Source organism: Drosophila eugracilis, unplaced genomic scaffold, assembly GCF_018153835.1.
Source record: "Drosophila eugracilis isolate 14026-0451.02 unplaced genomic scaffold, ASM1815383v1 contig_75, whole genome shotgun sequence".
Lineage (NCBI taxonomy): Eukaryota > Metazoa > Arthropoda > Insecta > Diptera > Drosophilidae > Drosophila > Drosophila eugracilis.
The window spans coordinates 3060590-3081354 of NW_024573645.1; the positions used below are offsets into that span (position 1 = coordinate 3060590).

At 40.7% G+C, this 20765-nt stretch overlaps 1 protein-coding gene across 2 annotated transcripts; it reads right to left on the reverse strand.

The window, feature by feature from the left end:
- Positions 1-11: 11 nt before the first annotated feature.
- On the reverse strand, positions 12-20259 carry LOC108116614 (dedicator of cytokinesis protein 1). Of its 2 annotated transcripts, XM_017228581.2 has the most exons (16): positions 19705-20259; positions 11764-11875; positions 9593-9749; positions 9260-9529; positions 7570-8872; positions 7220-7508; positions 6794-7144; positions 6556-6730; positions 5233-5346; positions 2463-4629; positions 2173-2404; positions 2024-2110; positions 1720-1810; positions 1490-1660; positions 1284-1428; positions 12-1223 (listed from the first exon to the last, which is right to left on the reverse strand). In XM_017228581.2, exons 1-16 carry the CDS (start codon positions 19751-19753, stop codon positions 904-906), a joined length of 6033 nt encoding a protein of 2010 aa, XP_017084070.1. In that variant the 5' UTR covers positions 19754-20259; the 3' UTR covers positions 12-903. The 2 variants fall into 2 exon arrangements, with proteins under 2 accessions (XP_017084070.1, XP_017084071.1); XM_017228582.2 differs by lacking the exon at positions 5233-5346.
- Between the last annotated feature and the right edge of the window lie 506 nt (positions 20260-20765).

Below are 20765 nucleotides of genomic sequence, written 5' to 3' on the forward strand. Positions count from 1 at the left end.
GTCAAAATTATTTACATGCTTAATTATATTTTATTATTGCTTAATCTTTGGCCGATACACAGATCGAAAATTACACAGAATCCATTTGAACAAAATTAAACAACGATTTTGGCTAAAATTAAATATTTAAACTTATGGTAGTATAAGTGTGCGGTATGGTCTCAGTGTCAGTTTTTCATATATAATATTTATATAAGCCTTATATCTAAATCGCTCTACTTTATGGCTATACGGAATCGTATAAAAACAGTGTATATAGTTATGCATTCTTCAAAAAATGTTTTAAAATTGTAGCATACAAAATTTCGTTTTCGTATTTCGTAATTGACTTGTTTAGTAAAATTGTGCTAAAACCATTTTCCAGTTTCGTAAAATCGAAGATATGGTCGTGGGGTTTGTGTATGTTAATTACTATTGCATATAGACTGTGGCACTTGTTTGCATAAGAGACGTACAAAGTTCTTCGAATTGCTGATTTAAGCTTAAATCTAGTCGTAGGTAATCTAAGGTACAACACATATGTGTACAACATCAATTGGTACTTGTGGAAGACAAGCAGTTGGGTATGTTAAGAAACAAATTACAAGACGAAATCTATAACTAAACGAAAATGACATGTTCAACATAATACCATTTAAACGTAATCAAACACTTAAACATAGTTATCGGAAATCTGAATATTACATGCTAATGCGATCGTTTTTTAAGACACTTGATTTGGTAGGCGGTCGTTTAGGTTGAGGCAAAGGTCGTTGCGGTTTTGTTTTTTGTGGCTGCAGTTACAGGCTCGATTGCCGGCTATACATATAGTAACAGGAATATTTGGCACTCGACAACTTTTGAACATTTATGGCGCTGCACTGGAAGCTTTTTGGGGATATAACTCGCCCTTCTCTAGCTACCCTATGGAATGTGTTTGCTGTGGCGCGATGGCTTCGGTGGCGGCGTCGGCGGACGCGGTTTGTTTCCATCGACGGCACCCACCAAACTGTAGTTCGTGGTCTCCAAATACTCGTACGTGGTATTGCTAATACTGGTCTTCGTCAGGGTCGAGGTCGTGCTCATGCTGCTAATGCTACTGTTAGTAATGGTGCTGAGCATCGCATAACCATTCGGTGTCCAATCCATGTTCTGCGACAAGCTCGTGAAATCCGTAGAGTCCCGCGCCTTAGCTGGCAATGGTGGCGGTCGAATATCCTCCTCCGAAGTAGAATCCGTGGTTTCTGCATTTAAATACAAGTTTATAATATTTCTTTAACATTATTTGGTAATAGTTTACATACCAACAGAATTGCGATTGCTGCTTTCGGACAGAGATCGTGTGTCGGGGAAGTTCTTGATAGTGGCTGTGGGAGTGGCAATGCTGGCAGGACGAGAGAGTCGACGTTCTTTCTCCATTTCCGAACGCAGAGGTCGCTTGGGTGTTAGCTGTTAAAAATCAATTCCAAGGATTAGGTTTTGTTAGGACATTTAATTTGATTAAAATTACCTCCTCTGTAAGAACATGAGGATCTGGGGTCTTAGGACCACTCAGAGAGCTATTAGAAGTACTGGCTAGCGAAGCAATAGACGTGTTGATCTCCTTCTCTGGCGTCGATGTTATGGTGGACAAGGGCGGTGTGTACCACTGACTGCTGGACATGCTATGGACTTCACGCTCCTGTGAGATTAGGTTATTATTATTAAGAGTTTTATGATAAGATTTCTCCAACTGCTTACCTTTACTTTTCCATCCTTATTTCTTCGTTTGCCCGGAGTCTTATCCTTGCTCTTGTTGCTTTTAATGCTGGGCGAATGTCCCAAACTAGGTCTGCACATGATGGCATAGGCAAGATAAGCGTAGATGATAAGCAACATAACGTAATTAATTAAACAAAAATAAATCAAAAAGCAATTTAGAAATTAAACCAAATCAAAATAATGTTAGAGTCTCAAACTAAATGCCAGCGGTTAGCATGGAGAAAGAGTTAGAAGATTTCAGGTTAGGACTAGCATTCCAAAAAAACTCATGAAAGGCACTCACCTAGTGTTGAAACTGAGACCGGAAAATGGGTTCTTAATGGAATTGGTCTGTGGCCGTGGCAGAAAAGTTGACTTCGACAGGCCGCTACTGCAAAAGGCGATTGAAATGAATTAGTCTCTTATCAAAAGTAGAAAACCATTACTACATACTCTGAGGATCCCATGCTGGTTTCGGAGTGCCGATTATTGCTACCATCGAAAAGAGGAGGCAGGAATGAGTTCGGCCGTCGCATTACCACCGTATCTCGTTCAATTTTCAGGTCACAGGACTTGCGACCGTAACGCAACTCCACGTGCGTCTGCATGTCGGCGAAGCAGCTTTCCAGGTGTTCCTGCAGTGCCTTCAGACTTTCCGGCGCTCGCATTCGATGGAGTTGGATAGCTGAATGGGGAAAAAGGTATTAATATTTTATAACCTTTTCTGCGACTGAACAACTTACCCAAATCCAGCAGTGGAATCTGATTGGCAATCAGCTCCTTCAGCTCTTCTACCAACTCCTTGTCTTCCGGATTCTGCTCTAGATATTCCTCGGTAAGGAAGGCCTCCTCATACTTGGCGAAGCCACCCATCACCGCCGGATCCACAATGCCATTAAGTTTCATGCTCAGAGGATTAATGTGCAGACTCTCGTCACTCTTATGGAGGATCACAAGCTGTCGAATGTCCCGATTAGTGTCCTTCATAATTTCCACCGCTCGCTCCAAGGGCGATATCTTGAAAGTGTTGGTATCGATGACTGGGAACCAGCGCAGAATTCCCGGCAGCGGAAAGCGTATAAGTAGTTCAGTACGTTCCAGCCAAAGATTCCGTACATCATCCCTGTCACCGCCACTCATGCTGTCCCGGAAGGGGCGAGAAAACTGGAACTTCTGAACGTTGTTTGCCGTAAAGTATTTGACGATTTCGTTGTTGATGATTTTATCGTTGAACTTGGTGAATGCCTGGCCCATTATCGGCTCCACCTTGTTCACCTGGATGTACTGCCCATCGCTCATGGTGATGTCTTCGCCTGGTGCCTCCAACGTTTGCATGAGCTCCGCCTGAGGATGCTGTACTAGCATTCGAGCACAGAAGTCACTGTGTCGCTCGTACTCCTTGCCACGGAAGATGTAGACGCGATTCTGTAGAAACCGCGGAAAGCCTCGGCCATAGAAGCACACTCGGAAATACTCGGAATTGTGTCGCAGTTCCTTGATGATCTTCTCATAGAACATGGCCATGCGATTCAAAAGTTCCGCCAGCTTGAGGTAGTCGAAGATCTCCTCCTCGTATTGCCGAGCCAGCACCCTGCACATATCGATGGCGCACTCCCATTGCTTGCCCTTGTCAAAGTACTCCATGATCTCGAAGTAGAGTGCCTCCTTAAGCTGGCGGTGTGTACGGCAGTTACTGTGCCGGAAGCTGCGCAGCTGATGGGACAGTTCCGTGTCCGTCCAGCGCAGCAGTTCAGTGTGGAGCTTAAGGGTGAAAGCCGCCTCAGTGTAGTTCTCAAACTCCATATGGAGAGCGCACAGTTTGTAGACATAGCGGATGTACATCTCCTTGAGGTCCACCTCCGAGTAGAACTGCAGCAGAGAGAACGTGCAAGCCATGCGATTCTCCTTGCTCTCGTCCTGTATAATAAAGCGGTACTCCAGTAGCTTGTCCATCAGCCGGGTGACCATCTGCACAAAGGCAGTGCCGTCCACATTAAGAGTGTTATGGGCAGCACAGCGCTCCATCATGATTGTCTCGAAGAGAATCTTATATTCGGCATCGCCTTTGCCAGCACCAATCAGGATGTCTAGCTTCTCAATCATCGCTGTCTTGAAGTCCGAGAAATTTGCCTTGTAATTGGCATTATTGAACTTGGTGTCGCCATAGCTCTCCTGCTCCAGCCGGGAGCTGTAGTACTCGCACTGCATCATGTCGAAGAAGATGGGAATGGTCTCCTGGCGCAGCTCTTTCTCCGGTATCATGCTCATTTCCAGTATGGGCTCCACCAACTGGGGTACAAACTTGGGCTTGTGCTGTCCCAGCTGGAACCACATCTTCCTGATCTCCATGGCCGTGTCCTTGCGGATGTCACGATACCGAGCAAAAACGATTTGCCGCTTATTATCATTGAAATCATTTAACTGCAGGGGAGACTGTACCAAAAAGGCAATGGAACACTGAAAGAAGTTCGACCAAATCTGTTTCTCAAATGGACACAGGAAGTAGTCCGTGATCACCACAGTCAAATGCTTCAGAGCTCCCAGGATCACAGTATTCTGGTGCATTATCATATCCATCCAATCCCGCGGGAACACTGCCTTCTGATGCGGAGACACCAGCTCCTCAAAGACCAAAAGAATTTCTATGACAAAGTGCTTAAGCTCTCCTCGCTGATGCAAATCCTTCACAAAGTACTCATAATGATGGGCATCCATGCGCTGGAGGATTCCCAGCATAATGGCAAAGAACTTGCCCACCAATCCCGTATCCCTATCCAAGGCGTGAGCTGCCTTCATCACGGTGCGGAACAGGATGATCATAATATCCCGAATGTCATTGTGCGTGGAGCCTACGTCCGACCGGAACAGAAGTTTCAGTATGTTGTTCATAATGTTGATGCACTCGGCAATCTAACGACGAAAATGTACATATTAAATGAGGAATTGATGGAAATGGAGTAAGGAGTACTTAAGGGTTTGGTAAGTCGAGTTATTGCTTTCAATCTCAGATCATTTGGTAAGTTTTTAGTGAGATCATAGAGCATTATTACCAAATCGTCTAAAATTGTAAACAAACACTGGACTTTGGGGTCAAAACTTCTTGCTTCGAGAGCTGTTATGTGCTCTTTTGACTTTCTGACTGGACTTCATAGGATAAAGTTAACGTTAGTGTTTAATTTAATTAAAATTAACATAGAAACGTTGCAGGTATAAAAAAACACGTAACCATTTAACATTGCATTGCAAAAAGCTGGAACAACTTAAGCTTAACTTAGCAGTAGTCTATGGCAGGAAAATCAAGGAGTTTCGGAAAGCATATTCATGATTTTCCAGCCATCAACAGAATGAAGCTTGCAAAGCTGATGCAAGCTTAACGGCAAAACAAAAAGATCTTAAATGATAACATAATAATAACGTAGCGGAAGAGGATAACAAATCAAGGAGGTGTTGATGCTGACCTTGAGCTGACCTGACCTGAGAGTTTTAAGGATGAGAGAGACTTAGTTCCTTTACCTTTTTGTTGGCAGTCGTATCACATGTGTGCAGTTGGGATTTTTTCTGTCCAAGCACTTTGGCTGCTTTCGAAAGATTCTTTTCTTGCTGCCAGATATCGGTTTTCGAGTCTCCCTATATGTTTTTTTGTACAAGGCAATTGCGGTGGCAACGACAGAGAAACAATAACAACACATCGGTTGGGTTGTGCGTGAATAAAGATTCGTTTTTTTTTTTTTGGTTTTTGAAATATTATACGAAATAAACATTTAATGATAATGGAATTAGAGAAGAGGATACAGACAGATAGATATATAGCTGAATAATTAGGTGCCAGCGAGTTCAGATCGCGCATTCATAATTGTTTGGGTGGGTGTGTTCGGTGTGTGTGTGTAATTGAGGTGTGTGTTTACTGTTCCCAGGTGGTTGATGTGATTTGTTTTTATACGAGTAGTATGTGCTTTGATGAGCTGCCAAATGCAAATTGCTTTCTAACTATGACGATGACGGTGAGCGGGTGCAATAATAATGGCCAAACTAAACACGTCGGTGAAATGTTTACACAACATTTAAATGAGTTCGCTACGCCCCGTGGTAGATACAAAAAGGTAATCTCGCTTTATAGACACACACACAAAGGAATATCGCTAGCTAACATGGATCTCTATTGTGAACAAATCATGGCTAATTCACTACATTATGCAATCGTTTACCATGTATGGTGCTTAACACTAGGACGTGAACAAAACATTGATCTAAAACTAGGACACAGCATAACAGTCTATAAATCACTTCAAACTGCCAATTAACATGCTAAACGTTCTTATTAAAAATAAGCAAATGCAACATGCTTAACACTAACTAAACATAGCTTGCAAGAATTAGACTCTTAAAATAGTTACTAAATAATTCGAACTAGAACTGAGCAAAATTAAGACAAGACAAGTCACATGTCAAGAATGAAATACTTTTCACAGATAATCGCCGAGGTATTTAATAACCTTATGTATTTTATGGAATTATATGTATGGAATTGATTTAATACATTTATTTGTTTAAGTTAAAAGTTAAATGCATCCCTAATGGTTGGTTTTTATATTAAGCAACTTTAGATATATTAAAGCCATTTATGTGTGGAAAATTATTTGAAACGTTTGTTTTAAGTTAGTGACTTTCGTAGCTGACTTGACTTGATCATGTGTTGGGTTATGTTTTAATTTTGCGACTTGTCGGTGCATTCACAAGACAAATTTCAAGGACGATGCATTGGATTAAGAACAAAATGCAGTTCCCAACATGATAAATTAGTGGCACACGCATTGTGGTTATTGCTCAAGCACTTACCTCCTCCTTGCTCTCGAGATGATCTTTGATGTGCTTGCAGAACACTGGTAACAAGATGGCCCGACACTTGGGCAGCGTGAAAAGCTTCGTCTCCACAAAGTCCTTGATGCAGCCCATCTTGGACTGAGTGAGCCGTCGCGGTGGGAATTTCTCAAGGATCTCCACAATGGAAACGCTATGATACGAAAGAAATACTAATTAGTTTCCGAAATGAAGTAAATCTCAACTTCAAACCCACCTCAATCGAACTTGATCGAAGACCTGCATCAGATCCGTGGCTATAATATGCAGATTCTTGAGCAGTGCTCCCTCGGACTTAAGCAGATTGCTCGGACAGCCAATCATGTCGATGAACATCCGCAGCAGTTCCTGCAACCGGGTGGCAAAGTCCAAATAGTCCGTGTTGCAGTTCATCTCGGCATAGAGCACACGCGATCGTATCACGAACTTCATAACGTAGTGAAGGTAACGAGTGGTCTTGTACAGACGCCGCACCTCGACGCTCTCCTCAAGATCATTGCCATCGGCAGACTTTTCTTTTGGAGTGATCGCATCACTAATGTTTTTCTGCAGCACATCCATTAGTTTGCTAAGCATTGAAAACAGTAATTAGTAATCATTAAATCATAATATATATATATATATATATATATATATAGCTTACGTATAGGCTAGGGTAAATGAGAAGCTCTCATTAATGTACACATCGAGAACGGTGAGGAAGTGTTGGTATTTGAGATCAGACACAGTCTCAATCAGATGTATAATGCTCATAAAGACGAGCTGATCGTATTTCTCGGGATGATCATTTTCCACGAGTATATTGAACAGGGCATCCAGAATATCCTGCAGGAATTTCACCACCTCCTCTCCGGGTACAGTGGACAAGGCGTTAAGGGACTGTTCCAGCGTCTCCTTGTGGGCCGACCAATTAAGAAGACCCAGCAAGCTTACTGTAAGTAAAGACATTCATTAAAGTCATTTAATAAAGTTTATAATTTAAGACATTCTTACCGCTCTGCGTGAGCTTGGTACTGCATAGATTGACCCCAATGGAGAGCTGATCCTTTGGCAGTAAAGTGAGTCCACTGATGGAGGGCTTTGCACCCTGCAGCTCGGCAACCGTGGATGGAAGCTCCAAATAAGAATTGGCCACCGTCTTGTCATATTTCTTGTGGTCGATTTTGTAGACAGCCAAGATGTGTTGACCCTGTGTGATGGTCGTCCCATTGGCCTGCATCAGACGCACATAAGACAAGCCAAAGGGCTTCTCAGTGCGATCCTTCTGCTCGTTACTACTGCGATGCTTCAGCACAAATCGCAGGTGACACTGCTTAAAATCCTCAATGGGTACGTGGATCTTAAAAGTTTCCTGCCATTTGGGTTTATCATCATGGTAATACACCACCGACTTGTACTCGTCAATCGGTTGATGTCCAGCTCCTATGCTTAGCACGCCGGGCATCAGGTATCCTTGCTCATTGGCCACACACACCGATACCTCCACGTTCTTCTCGGAAGTTTTGGCGATGCGGGCAAACTCTCCACTGCAGATCGTTAGGTAAAGATCATTTCGCACATCGCCGGGTAATATAACTTCTGGGAATCCCATCTTGCGGGCCACCGGCACATTTGTATGCATCAGTCTGGGAAATTCTTCCTTAATCTGCTTAATGTCGCCGCGTAACACCTCGATGGTGACAGCCATCTTGGAGTCAATCTTGCCGATATCCTTGTTGACAATAAGCTTCCTTAGCGTACCATCCAGCGTGTCCTTTTCGCACATGATAAAAGGCAGGTCTATGTTACCGCGAAAGTCGTCCAATTTGTTGATGAAAGGAGTCAGGTCCTTGCAGGCCACTCCAAACGGTCGCCGGATAATGTATTCCCCATTGCTACTTGACGATCCACTGGAGCTCACCGATAACTGGGAGGCCTTCCGACTCGAGGCATTGAGCATACTATTAGCAATGCTCATGCTGGTCCGCTTCGACTCCGCAGAATCCTTGAACTCCATAGAACCGATGCGAATGGCATAGCATACCAGGTACATTTTGGGAATGGCCAGATCGCTTTTACTAAGATCCGTGAACAGCACACGATTGTTGTCGATCTGGTCAATATCCCGCGCGATACCTGTTCGTGACCACTTGACCACATAGTTTTCGCTGATGGGTTTGTGCGTTTCACCATCGAAAAGCGTGAAGAGCAGGTCAGAGTCCTCCTGGAACTTGCAAACGAAGGCGTTTACGTGTAGGAGGATGTTGTGCGAATACTTGGCGGGAGTTCGTGTAGTTCCTCGCTCGCTGGACAGCCGCTGAAATGGTATGAATACAGGTAAGTTATTTTCATTTTTATTTGTCCTTTCGAGTTTAAACAACTAACAAGGTTTGAAAATCAAATATCACATGAATCATAATTGTTTTTAAAAATAAATTGTTAGAAGCTTCTTATCAAGTGCATAGTATTCAACTCAACGTTGACACACTTGATGATACATATTTTTGAAAACAGCAAAAACCACAACTCGGGGAATTCCTTTAGTTTTCATACATACTTAATGTGTGATCAAACAACTAGTTCTATAAATAACTTTTGCAGCCCCAAAGAAAAATTAAGAAAACAAACAGATTTTGAAATTTCTTTAACGACTTGAACTTGAATTTATAGCTGACATATATAGTTTTGCCATTGCAATACTCACATTGGCCTTGTCGATGCGCTGAACGGCGTGCATATGCTGCTCGTAGAGCTCGGTGGTGCAGATGGCATTGGTGTCCAAGATGTCGCCGCTCTCATCTCGCACCACCATGTCCAGACCGAGAAGCTTGTTGCCAGTATCGATCTGGTTGGTGGCCAGCAGCTTAACCTTTCGCACTTCATCCAAAGGAAGATTGCCGGAGATCAGGGCCGCTCGATTATTATTTAGTTCGTTCATTTTGCGGCGAATTTTCGGAAAGCTAGGATTTGTGGTCTGTAATTAAAAAGATACGAAGATTAAAACTGGATTATGTTTATTAATAAAATTACAACTCACCAGAAAATAATTCTTGGCTATGGAGCCCCACTCGAGGAGGACTTTTGTGATCTCCTCGACAATATCCGTACGCTGGATGCAAAACTCCCCATTCACGATATTATATTCGCATAAATGTATATAACTCTTGGGAAATATGCCGCGTGTTTCCTTGGCTCTGCAATAATATGGAAATGAACGAAGAGGGGGAGTCATTAAAATGTGGCATGCACATGGGATGCAACAAAAAAGAACAAATTGCCACTCCGTGCTTTACAAACGTCACAGTAAAAGCTCCATTTGTGGTTCCCCCTAACTGTTAAGTGAAGAACCAAGCCTCAGAACTATGCTCCACTGTAGACACTTCATATTTACATATATGACACAATTCAACAGCCATTGCGCCTGATGAATTACCCAACCCCAAGCCAAGCGATAGGGGAACTTGAACAGCTGAAAGGCCTGCACTTGGGGAAACGGAGTCATGTGGAATATTAAGAAATCCAATGACTTAAATCTTATTTTTCGTATTAAATAACTAACTTGAAAAGGCTAAAAATAAGTCCCTTAGTATTCAGTTCTAAAATCGTCATTATAAAACTTTGATATACATATATTTTTCAGTGTCTGGCAGTCTGCAGAGGAAGTACGCTCAAAGTGTGACACTGTCGGATGAAATGGAATGCTTTAATTTGGCTCAATTCGCCGCTTGACATGCGGGGTGGCCGCTTTAATTGCTCGAGGCATTCATCACTTATAGAATCAGCAGCCCACTTCCCCGAACTGCCCCCTTCTGGGGTCCCTGAACCCCGGTCATAGTTCTACATCAACGTTTTTGCGGTTCAGGTATCTCTCCACTGCCAGTCTAACCTTCAAATTGATTAACCATTTCCAATTGATTTTGTTACCCAGACTGAAAGCCTCGTAATTTTCCAACATTTACGCTTTAAAATCGTGAGAAAATTCACAATTAAAATTAATAATTTTCTATAAATAAAAATAGGCATTTGATGAGGGCAAACGACAGAGCCCGAAAACAAACAGAAATTCGGGCCAGAAAGGTTATCAGCATATCGAGTGTCGTGTCTCGCCTTGAATTTCTTTTTATTGCCGGGAGATAAGTCAACAGTAAAGTCTGGGATATATTCAACGCAATTAAGACAAATTAACGTCACCCGTTCTGGTCTTGAAATGGTTTCCCTTAAGCGTTCCTCACTGTGATCGGAGAATTCGTGCTTTTATTTATTTACTTTCTTTGCTGCTCGTTGTATTTATTCTACCATCCGAGATGTCTGGCTCCCCGGAATCTCTGGTTCCACTTGGGATGGGGTTGTTGTTTGGGTCAGCAGAAAATATGGAAAAAGGTCAGCTCCGGTCCGTCAATTCGGATGGCGTTCTTCTTGTTTTCCTCAGTTTTTCTTGATAAGACATGGTCAGCCGTCTCCCAGATAAAAACCCAAAGAGATACAAATAAAACAGAAAACCAAACGGCAGCAAAAAGAAAGGGTCAAAAACCATGTATAAATATTGAATGGTGGGATGGGAAAAGAAAACTTTATCTTCTCAACGGATGTGGCATGCAACTTTGGCAGCCACATGGTGGCATCTGTTCGATGTGAGTTAAGGATGAAGGAGCGTTCAGGGCGGGCAAGAACGCTGGCACAGATTTCCTCGGAACGGGTATACCCAATCCAGGCACATCTTGAGGAGTAAACAAAGGCCCAACCAAATGGGCGGCGCTTGTGTACCTGATTTACGATTTCTTCACTCTGCCTGTGAAATATCTTTTCAAGCATTTCCGCTTCTGAACTTTGGCTGCTGCTGCTGTTTCTTTTTAGTTTACCGTCTGTCGATTGTCTGCTGGCTCCTCGTTTTTTGTCCGCTAATGTCTGAGATGTTTCCCAACAAGCTCATGCATATGCATTAGACAAACGAGATTGCAGTGAAAGTCCGGGGAAAAGATCTAGCAGATTGTTTGATTAGACAAGCTATACCGATCAAAATAATAGCAGTGCATAACTAACAAGAAAAGTAATGAAATCTTGTGACTTGCAAAGGTGATTAGAGGAAGGAAACATTATTTTAAATAAGTTTTCGATTTCTAAAAACTTCCAAGTTTAACTCATCAAAAAGCTGTTCTAGTTTTTTGTCAATCATTGTTAAATAAACTCAGTTGTTACATAACTACTCACTTTTGCCTGTAACCGTAGTACCAGTGGGTGGTCTCCTTTAGGATTATCACCGCATCGCCAACATCCAGATTGAGACGATGTGGCTTCGTCTCCTGGTCGAAATTGCACTTAGCTGGAAGGAGAACATATTATAAAATTAGTACAAAAATGACAAATAAAATTCGGATGTTTGGGGAGCTTAGGCTTAGAGCACCTTTTCCACTTGTCAGCCACGGCGAACTGAGCGAAATCACAGCGAAATCAACGCGAATCAACGGGAGCGGAAGGTTATCAATTAGCCCATTTCATCATCATAAGGGGGACGGGCTGCTGATCATCGGAAACTGGGTTGTCGCTATCTGTGCACCCAAGCGGATGGGATATTTGATAAACCCACCGAATCACCCGCGAGAATCCCCTTTTTTCTAACCACTTGTGCCACAAATACATTTCATACGTGAGATCTAACATAAAAAGCTTAATCTCGCTTTAGGCAACTTCCTCGAAACCCGACTGACGATAAGACTTTGGATGTCTGACGGGAACTGCAAATGACGCACTTGCATTGGATACGAAAACCGATATCGCACCAAGAAGTCGGAAATGTAACTTGGCATCCCGGAATCCGCTTCTGTTTTTTGATAAGATGGTCTAGTTTTAGAATAAGTCGCACATCTAATGGATTGGATTGGTCAAGAAAAAATATATGGGAATAGTTTATTCCTCCTAGAAATTTGCCTTTTGCGAAATTTAATAAGAATGCTACTACAGAATTAGCATTCTGCTTTACTAGTTTTTAAAGGTGAGAAAAAGGAAATTAAGCTCACAGCTAATTAGGTGTAATAAATATTTAGCAAATGATTACAACATGCAATACATTTTCACTGGAGTGAACATAGCTGCTTAAAGTTTAATCAAATCATCGCATTAAAACCCATTATTTACACTCCCTTCGGAGTAATGCTTTCTGTTTTCATGGCAAGAGACAGAATGGGAAATAACCAGCGCGTCTCCATCGTCGCCAACCAACTTCCTTCTTGCCTGATAGTGCAAGTCTCAGATATAGGCAACAGCATACGAGTATATATAGTATATATAGTTGAGCACACAAATGTGCACCCCCGTATAAAAAATACTCTTATCCCCAGCGCCGCAGTCAAGCACAAAAGATACAAAATCCAAGTTGAGCCGCCTTCGCGTGGCACGCTCCGGGTGGTAGTCGTGGTGTTGTTGCCGATGATGGTGGTAATAGTGGTGCTGGGACTGGGACTGAGACTGGGACTGGTCGTGGTGGTGATGACGATGGTGGAAGTGCCGATGGCGACTGCGTAACAGAAGGGGAGCACCGGTGCGGCAGAGGCATGAGATACGGTCCAATGACCGATGCTCGCGATGTTCGCGCTGCCCGATCTCGATGGAAAGCATAACAAGCGAGAACGACCTCCACAGCACATTAAGAGCGACAGCGGCAACAATTCGCAAAAGGTATTCATTGCCGCAACTTTTGTGGTCCCACACAACATGGGTCAAAATAATAGCTTTAAAGCCCCCTTTCACAGAAACCCAAAAATATATAAATTGATATGGTAAAAACAGTTAGATTTATCAAACTAAAGCCTAATTTTTCAGATATTATAATAACACGTCTAAATATATATAACATATATTTATTTTTATCAACCCTTGTAAAAAGATCTCTGATTTAACCCATTAGTAAATTACTAATGTACAAAATAAGAACTAAAACATGAATTAAGAATTTTATTTAATTAAATTAAATATTAATTTCAAACTCCTATTATCTCATCCTCATTTGTACATGTGAGTTGGTTTTATATGTTACTTTTTTTGCGTTTTGCATTTTATTTCGACTGTCCAATTGCGTGGAAAGTTAACTTGGAGTGGGACTGGGTCAATTGCGGAAACCAGTTGAGCGAGCCTCTACCGAGAAGCTTTCCCAGCTGGGAAAGTTTCCCAAGAAATGCATAAATATAGATCTACGCATTAAGAACTTATCAAATTGATTGGATTTATTTTTAATATCCAATGCGCAGCGTGATTAAAGAGAATTCATTTCTTTTCACTTCGGAAAGCTACTTATGCGCAAGTAAAATAAATACTCGGAAATGGCAATGAATCATCATCATTCGACGTCGTCGCCTACGCCAACGTTCCCGCTGCGGTCAAGCAATCAGTCACAGGGAAACGGCACACCTTGTTTTAAAAGCCCCAGAACCCAGAACTAAAAAGCCCTGAGAGGGTTGAGTTCAAGAACGATCGAAAAAGTTATTAAATTGAAAACCATTTCCTTTCCTCCATGGTTTGCCGATAAGGAAAACAAAGCCTATCCCAAGAACCTTTTCTCCCGGCTGCAGCGACAAACTTGTTGACTAACGGAAACAATCATACATAAATAATGAAATGCACAAGTTGTTGGGCTATAAATATCCAGAGATCGGTGGAAGGGGAGTCACGGCTGAATAGCAGTGAGAAGGAAAAAGGGTTCGGACCAATATAGAAACCAGAATACTGAAAACAGTCAGCACTCAACAGGCTGGCAGGCAGTCAGGTAAAATAAACAAAATAGCTACAGTTTCCAGGCTTTTTATTTCTACATTAAATAAATGGAGGAAAATACTTTTTGATTTGACTCCTCATTTAAGGGGCAATCCCTTTTTAAAATAAAAAATAAATGAGATTTCTGTTAATTAAAAAAGATATACAGCTGAATTATAACCCCATTTTTGCCCCGTGTAGAGCTCCAACGGATGCAGCTGCACCTGGAAAAGGGAGATGTTGAAGAGCCCCCCAGCGCAAGTGAACAAAGTGTGCCTTTTTCTCCGTCCAACCAAAGCCCCCTAACAGTTTATAGTTTGCTAAAAGCTAGATAAAAGCAAAAGCCAAAACAATAATAAATCGCAGTCCATAAACCAACGTGAATATGTATTTTAAATAAACCGCACTGAGGCGCTTCGTCATCAGTTGGTGTCGAAGTTGGCGTCGTGACTGGTGACTGGACAGTAAAAAAAAAAGAGTTTAACGAAAACTACAACAATGTGACAACGTCAGCCTCAACTTGGCTCATTTGAAAATCTCTGGCTTAAATAGCACGCGGCTCAGAGAAGATTCTTTATGGCTATATATGATCATACACATATGCAAATTCTCTCTACACATTTAGGCATTTTGTTTTTGCGTTCCTCTATAGAAGTGGATTTTTGTTTGGCGCTCTCTAACGCGCGAGGCTTTCGAGTATAAATATCCAAGTACGAGCTTTTATGAGCTAAGCCCCTAAAGCGTTTTCTATATATATACATTTTCCTATATATATGTATATATATATATTTTTAATTGCCCAAAGCCTGGGGAACTGTTTTGAGGGTTAATTATAATGATTCTCGTTGGTTAAGATGCTCTGGCATTGACTAATTACAAGTGGCGGAGAAGATCTCTGGAACGGGCAGAGGTGAGATTACTATGGATACAAAAAACTCAGCACTCATGTTTAGAGAATATATTGGGGGAGTGGTGTACGGTGGGAGTTGTTCTATTGTTTACTTTGAATATTTTCAAAAGCAGGACAGATACATATGCGGCTAATTGAAGATGTTGGGAGGAATTTATAATTAGATATTGTGAATTAATTATATCGGATTCATTGCAATACAATCAAAGTGATTATATCTTTCTCAGAAAGATAGCTTTACGTCCAACTAGCCAAACAAAATATCGTTTACTTAATATAGAACAAATATCTTTTATAAATAGAATATTCCATTACCGATAAACCAAATCAATTTATATTATATACAACTTTATCTTCTGGTAAATATGCCCCTCCCCTCTTTTCGCTACATATTTTTGGGCTTGGCAAAAAGTAATTATTCCACAAGCATATCGTCGGGAAACCTTAAACCCCAAATTGTACATTGTACATACCCTACACATTCCCTTCCATCTTGAAACTCCTAGATAAAATTTGATGGGACATAAATTCATAAAAATACTTGCACAACCGCTTCGAGCCTCTTGCCTGTTGACAGTTACGGTTAATGTCGTTGCGGTCATAAAAAGTATCCAGAAACAAATTAGAATTAGAATCCAAACAAAAAAGAATGTTGATAAAAAAAAGAACGTTATTATTACGGAGCAGAGCCATAAAAAATTGCGGAGCAACAAAAAGACAAAAAGAGGAAATGTAAACACAAACTTGACCCATTTGGGCCATCCGAGAAAATCACTTAAAAACAATCTAAAATTGGTTTTATGACTTTTCGAGCAAGTAAGGTTAACTGCTTGAATGTTTTCACAAAATAATTATTTCAATATGGGCCTTGTTCTTGTTCTTAGATTTTAGATATTTTAGAAGTAAATGGAGCAGCGATAGCTTGTGGTACTTTAAATTTATAGATCTTAATAACAACAGCTTTTAATCTTCTTATATTTTCCACAAAAATCCTAAACGTCTGAAAATCATTACAGATTATGTATACATTAAAAGACAACCTAAATGCATTATTTTTTAAAACACATTATATAATTAACGACTTCTGAATGCTTGTTTAAACGCGATCAAAGGTAAAAACCCTTCTGTGAAAAATATTTCAATGGAAACTGGTAACCTTTGTAACATTGGCTCACATTTCTTGAGCAGCCTGAAACCAGTTTCCACTGACACCGGATGACGCACTATGCCCCAATGACGCGGCAAGCTCCCCCAACCAACTACTTTTTCCGATCGGATTCGATCCCCATAACTGCCATTTGCGGCAGGCAATTTATGTTTAATTAAGCAATTTCCGAGAGCAATCGAAGATTGCAGTTGGTCAATTAGCATAGAAGGGAAACCAAAGATGCGACAATCTCCGACATTGGCAATATTAGAATGGGGATGGTATAGTTGCGATACGGGATGGCTGTAGCGATTGAGTTTCCATTTAGATTGCGAAATGGAAAGCTGAGATTTGCTGGCGGTGGGGTAGAGCATTATAATAGTGGAGAGTTCCGAGGGTGGCGATTCAAGTGGAATCAGAATTCCAAGTGGATGTGCAAGTCATTTGGGCGGTTGCTCAACTATCCGGAGTTGTAGTGAGGGTAAAGTCCGAGGGATGAGTGTCCACAGATCTGAGTCAGCAACGCAAACAATTATGCAGCCGCCCCAGAGTATGGGCATCTGCCACATGATAACAGGATCCGGAGAGACTTATTCGGTTGAGTAACATTAACTTGTTTATCTTCAAAATTATGAAAGTCGAGACTTCAAAGATACACTCTTATTAGAGAGTTAGTTCTTTAATAACAAAAAAAAATAATTTTTCTAAGCAATTTTATCCCCAAAAAGTGTTTATTTAATAAATTTTTTTTCCAAAAGTTTGCAAATGAGGAAGCCAGTTCATGTTTCTTTTGTGTAATTTTTATAAATAAACTACACATTTTTAAATAAATTTAAAAGAATAAAAAAATTAACCTTTTTTTTGTTAAGGGACTGTAGATTTCTGATTTAAGTTCGAAATCTGAGCAGAACTTTTCGGCTCGCTTACAAATTTGATTAAGTTTTCACTTGGTGTGTGGAAATGGCAGTGGAAAAAAGGCTTTCCTTTGAAATTATGCAAATCAAAAGGCATTTCATGCATCTCGAACTCCAACGAGCTGGAAAATTTTAATTAAATTGAGAAAACCCAGACTCTGAAATCAGAAACCAAATCAACTAGGCCCCGTCTGCCCCACCACATCCCTCGCTGTATTCTTCCTGGATGAGTTTCGACTCCACCACTTTTCACTGCTCTTAGGCCTCATTAAGTTTTACGTTTACTTTCCGAGCTCTTCCCCTCATCCGATGTTGTTGCATTTATTATTAACGCGCTTGTTGTTTTTGCTATTCAAATTTAGATGTAGAATGCATCTGCGTGGAGTGAGTAAATAAAAACGAGTGTCTGAGGGGGAAAGGTGCACCCTGCAGGTGCTCGCGAACTAAAGGCAATGAACAGTGGAGTAGTGCAGCAATGAAGTGAAGATGTCACCGCAGGCAAACTTTTAACTTGGTCGACGAACAGACAAATCGTCAAAGAGAGGAGTTGTACCGTGGGACAAACAGCAATATATAAGACACTGGTTATACAATATATATATAAATATATTTTTAATTTTCAATATTTTTTTAATTTAAATTTTCCTTTTAAAAGATAAGTTTTAGTTTCTTAGTAAACATTTTCTGAACTCTATTTTAAATAAAATCCACTATGCATGGGGGATGAGTGAGCAGTGAGTTGCTATATCCCACACCACATCATACAAACATACATATATGCATCCGATCTTTTATGTCGAATGAGTGTGCTCCAACTACAGCTATGCAGGAGGCAGAGGACTAAACTTTAGCTGGCTCACTCACTCGCACTTCAACAGAAATAAATTTAGCTGAGTGCCACCCACAAACACAGCCACACATCGATAAACGATAACATAACTGAGCCCCATAAAGTGATAAAGCGATTACTCAATGGCTATCGCCTTTGACTAGCTACAAATATATTTTAGAAAAATTTAAAACGCAAAATGGATGAGCTGCCAAGAAAATCCCTTACTATGAAATATTTAACAATATGTGGGCCAGCCGTTTGTTTAGAATTTAAAAACATTTTGAGGAACATGGGGTATGCAAACAAAATGAAAAACCAGCGATAAGACAAGAATACATCAAACTGTCTATGATAAAGAGCTTCTTTTGAATTTCGTATATGCTGTAAGGCATTTTCGCATTACAAAGGCCAAATTCGCTCCTCAATGCCAACGACTAACTTATCTACCGCCCCATATTCCGAATATTATCGCAGTTGATTACATTTCACCACCATTCCACCAACCTCCGCCCACCTGGCCACGCCCCAAAGGTATTATCGGGTACTCGCAACGATTTCGACAGTTAGTACACGCGCAAACAAACAAAAAAGGGCAGAGACAGAGGCAAAGGCAAACATGTGTAAATAACAAGTGCAAACACTGGGGAGCTCCATTCGAGTGTTAACGAATGAGATTCCCAACGAATGAGATTCCCAGAGTTCCACTCGGTCTACCTGAACTATCGTACCTGTACCCTAGGTACCTGTCGTATCTATTGATCAGCGGTGAAAAGGTCAACAAAGCGGGAGCCATAAAAAATTCACACGTACTCGAAACGGTTCGCGATTAGATATTTCATGGTCACTGCAAATGAATTGGGATTTGTCTCACAGTGTACACAGAAAGGAAAACGAAACCTATTTCTCAGTTCCTCTACTAATTTTTTTTTTTTAAGTTTAGCTCACTTTAAAAGTATTTGTTAAACATTGCCAATTATAGCATCATTTTACATCTATAGGTAGGTCGAAAAATAAATCAAAGTGGTTTCTAATTCCATATATGCCAAAAATCATTTGTCTCTTATTTAAGATAAATTGTTTTTCATAAACTTTTTAAAATATGTACATATAAGAAGTTTTAAATTTAATACTATCTTTAAAAATATTTAATCCTATTTAATTTTCATTCTGTGTACAATCATTGTTTTTTTTCCAGTGTGATGCAGTTGCACGTTAGAGCAGGATAGAGAGAGGAGCGGGACAGATGATAGAAAACAGGTTTACGTTTCAAGAGCAAATCTCAGAATTGTATGCTAGTGTTGAATGGGCAGGATGAAATGGAAAGAAAAACGAAATTACAGACGAATAGAGAGAGAGGGAGAGAAGATCAACAGCAGATAATGGTGTGTGCGCAAGGGAGAAGGTGCAACAAGTTTTACCGTACCAACGCAGCAGGAGGCACACACATGCGGTGAAATAAGAGAGAGAGGGTGGTCTGGAAAGGAGCTCCAACAGTTCATAAACGTTTCCTTTATATTTGTTTACAGAGCACTTTGTTTAAACATTTTTGCCTAGCTATATTTCAGTGAATTTATAGCTTTAATAGCCAAAATTTCCAACTTACCAATGCCGAATTCTGCCTGTTTGGCATTGCAATCGCTCCACACACTCATCTTGAAGGCTTTTCTTTTTGTTGTTGTGTTGTTTCAGCGCCGACTTTTACCACCAACACACACGCACTCGATCACCACTCACACATGCAAAGCGGTAGACTTTCGTTTGCGAAAATAAAAACAACAAGACACAAAATTAGGCAAACAACAGAAAATGAGCAACACGTAGTTGAAATTTCGATTTCGTTTTCACACCGCCAACATAAGCATATCGCTTCGAATTTCGCTAGAGATTTCAACGAATTGCGACAAATCGCCAGAAATAATTATTGCACAAAAGCCTGCATTCCGCGCAATTCAATTGTCGTTCGCTAATGCATTTTGCGTTGTTTTTCGCTCGTTTTGTTCTCGATTTGGGAGTTGCCGCTCAACTAATTATCTCCGCTCACACTCCCGCACATGTACACGCATTCGACGCACACACACTCGCGGGTACGGCTCACAGTTAATTAAAATAATTCTTTAGCGCTCCCGGTCGAGAAGTTACGCTCCGACCGTTGGTTTGTTGTGAATGAGCATTGTATTTTTTGGTCTCAACAAACAACAGATGACGCTAAAAAATCCCTCCAAATTCATATATGCACTTATACGCGACTTACACTTAAAAAGTACTTCGTGATACGTGATGCAGCGTTCACACCGATTGAAGTTGATGTGAAAAAAACTGATACCGTATAAATATCGTTTTATTTATGATAATTATATCTCTATCGTGGTCCAGTATGTGTATGACTATTAAGAAATGTCAAATAGTTTATTTTTCTTGTCAAGATATTCTGTACAGATTGGTAGCTATTTGGCATAGAGCTTCCCAATCATAAATGCCTTCCGTTTTTTAGTGTTTTTAAAGCTACAAAAAGTTACTGCTGGACAAATAATTACCGTTCTGGCACGCAAGTAATACTTTAACAAATTTCTTGTATGTCTTTTAAGAATACTGTTTAATAAGAATTTATTTTGTATAAATTTAAATTTGAGTAGAGCTAATAAATTATTCGTCTTTGTTGCAGTG

Coding starts and splice junctions, on each gene's coding strand:
- LOC108116614 (XM_017228581.2), bottom strand. CDS start 19,753: ATGAGTGTGTGGAGCGATTGCAATGCCAAACAGGCAGAATTCGGCATT. Junction 9,530..9,592: donor TAGCCAAGAATTATTTTCTG/GTGAGTTGTAAT, acceptor TTTTAATTACAG/ACCACAAATCCTAGCTTTCC. Junction 5,347..6,555: donor ATCTCGAGAGCAAGGAGGAG/GTAAGTGCTTGA, acceptor AAAAACATATAG/GGAGACTCGAAAACCGATAT.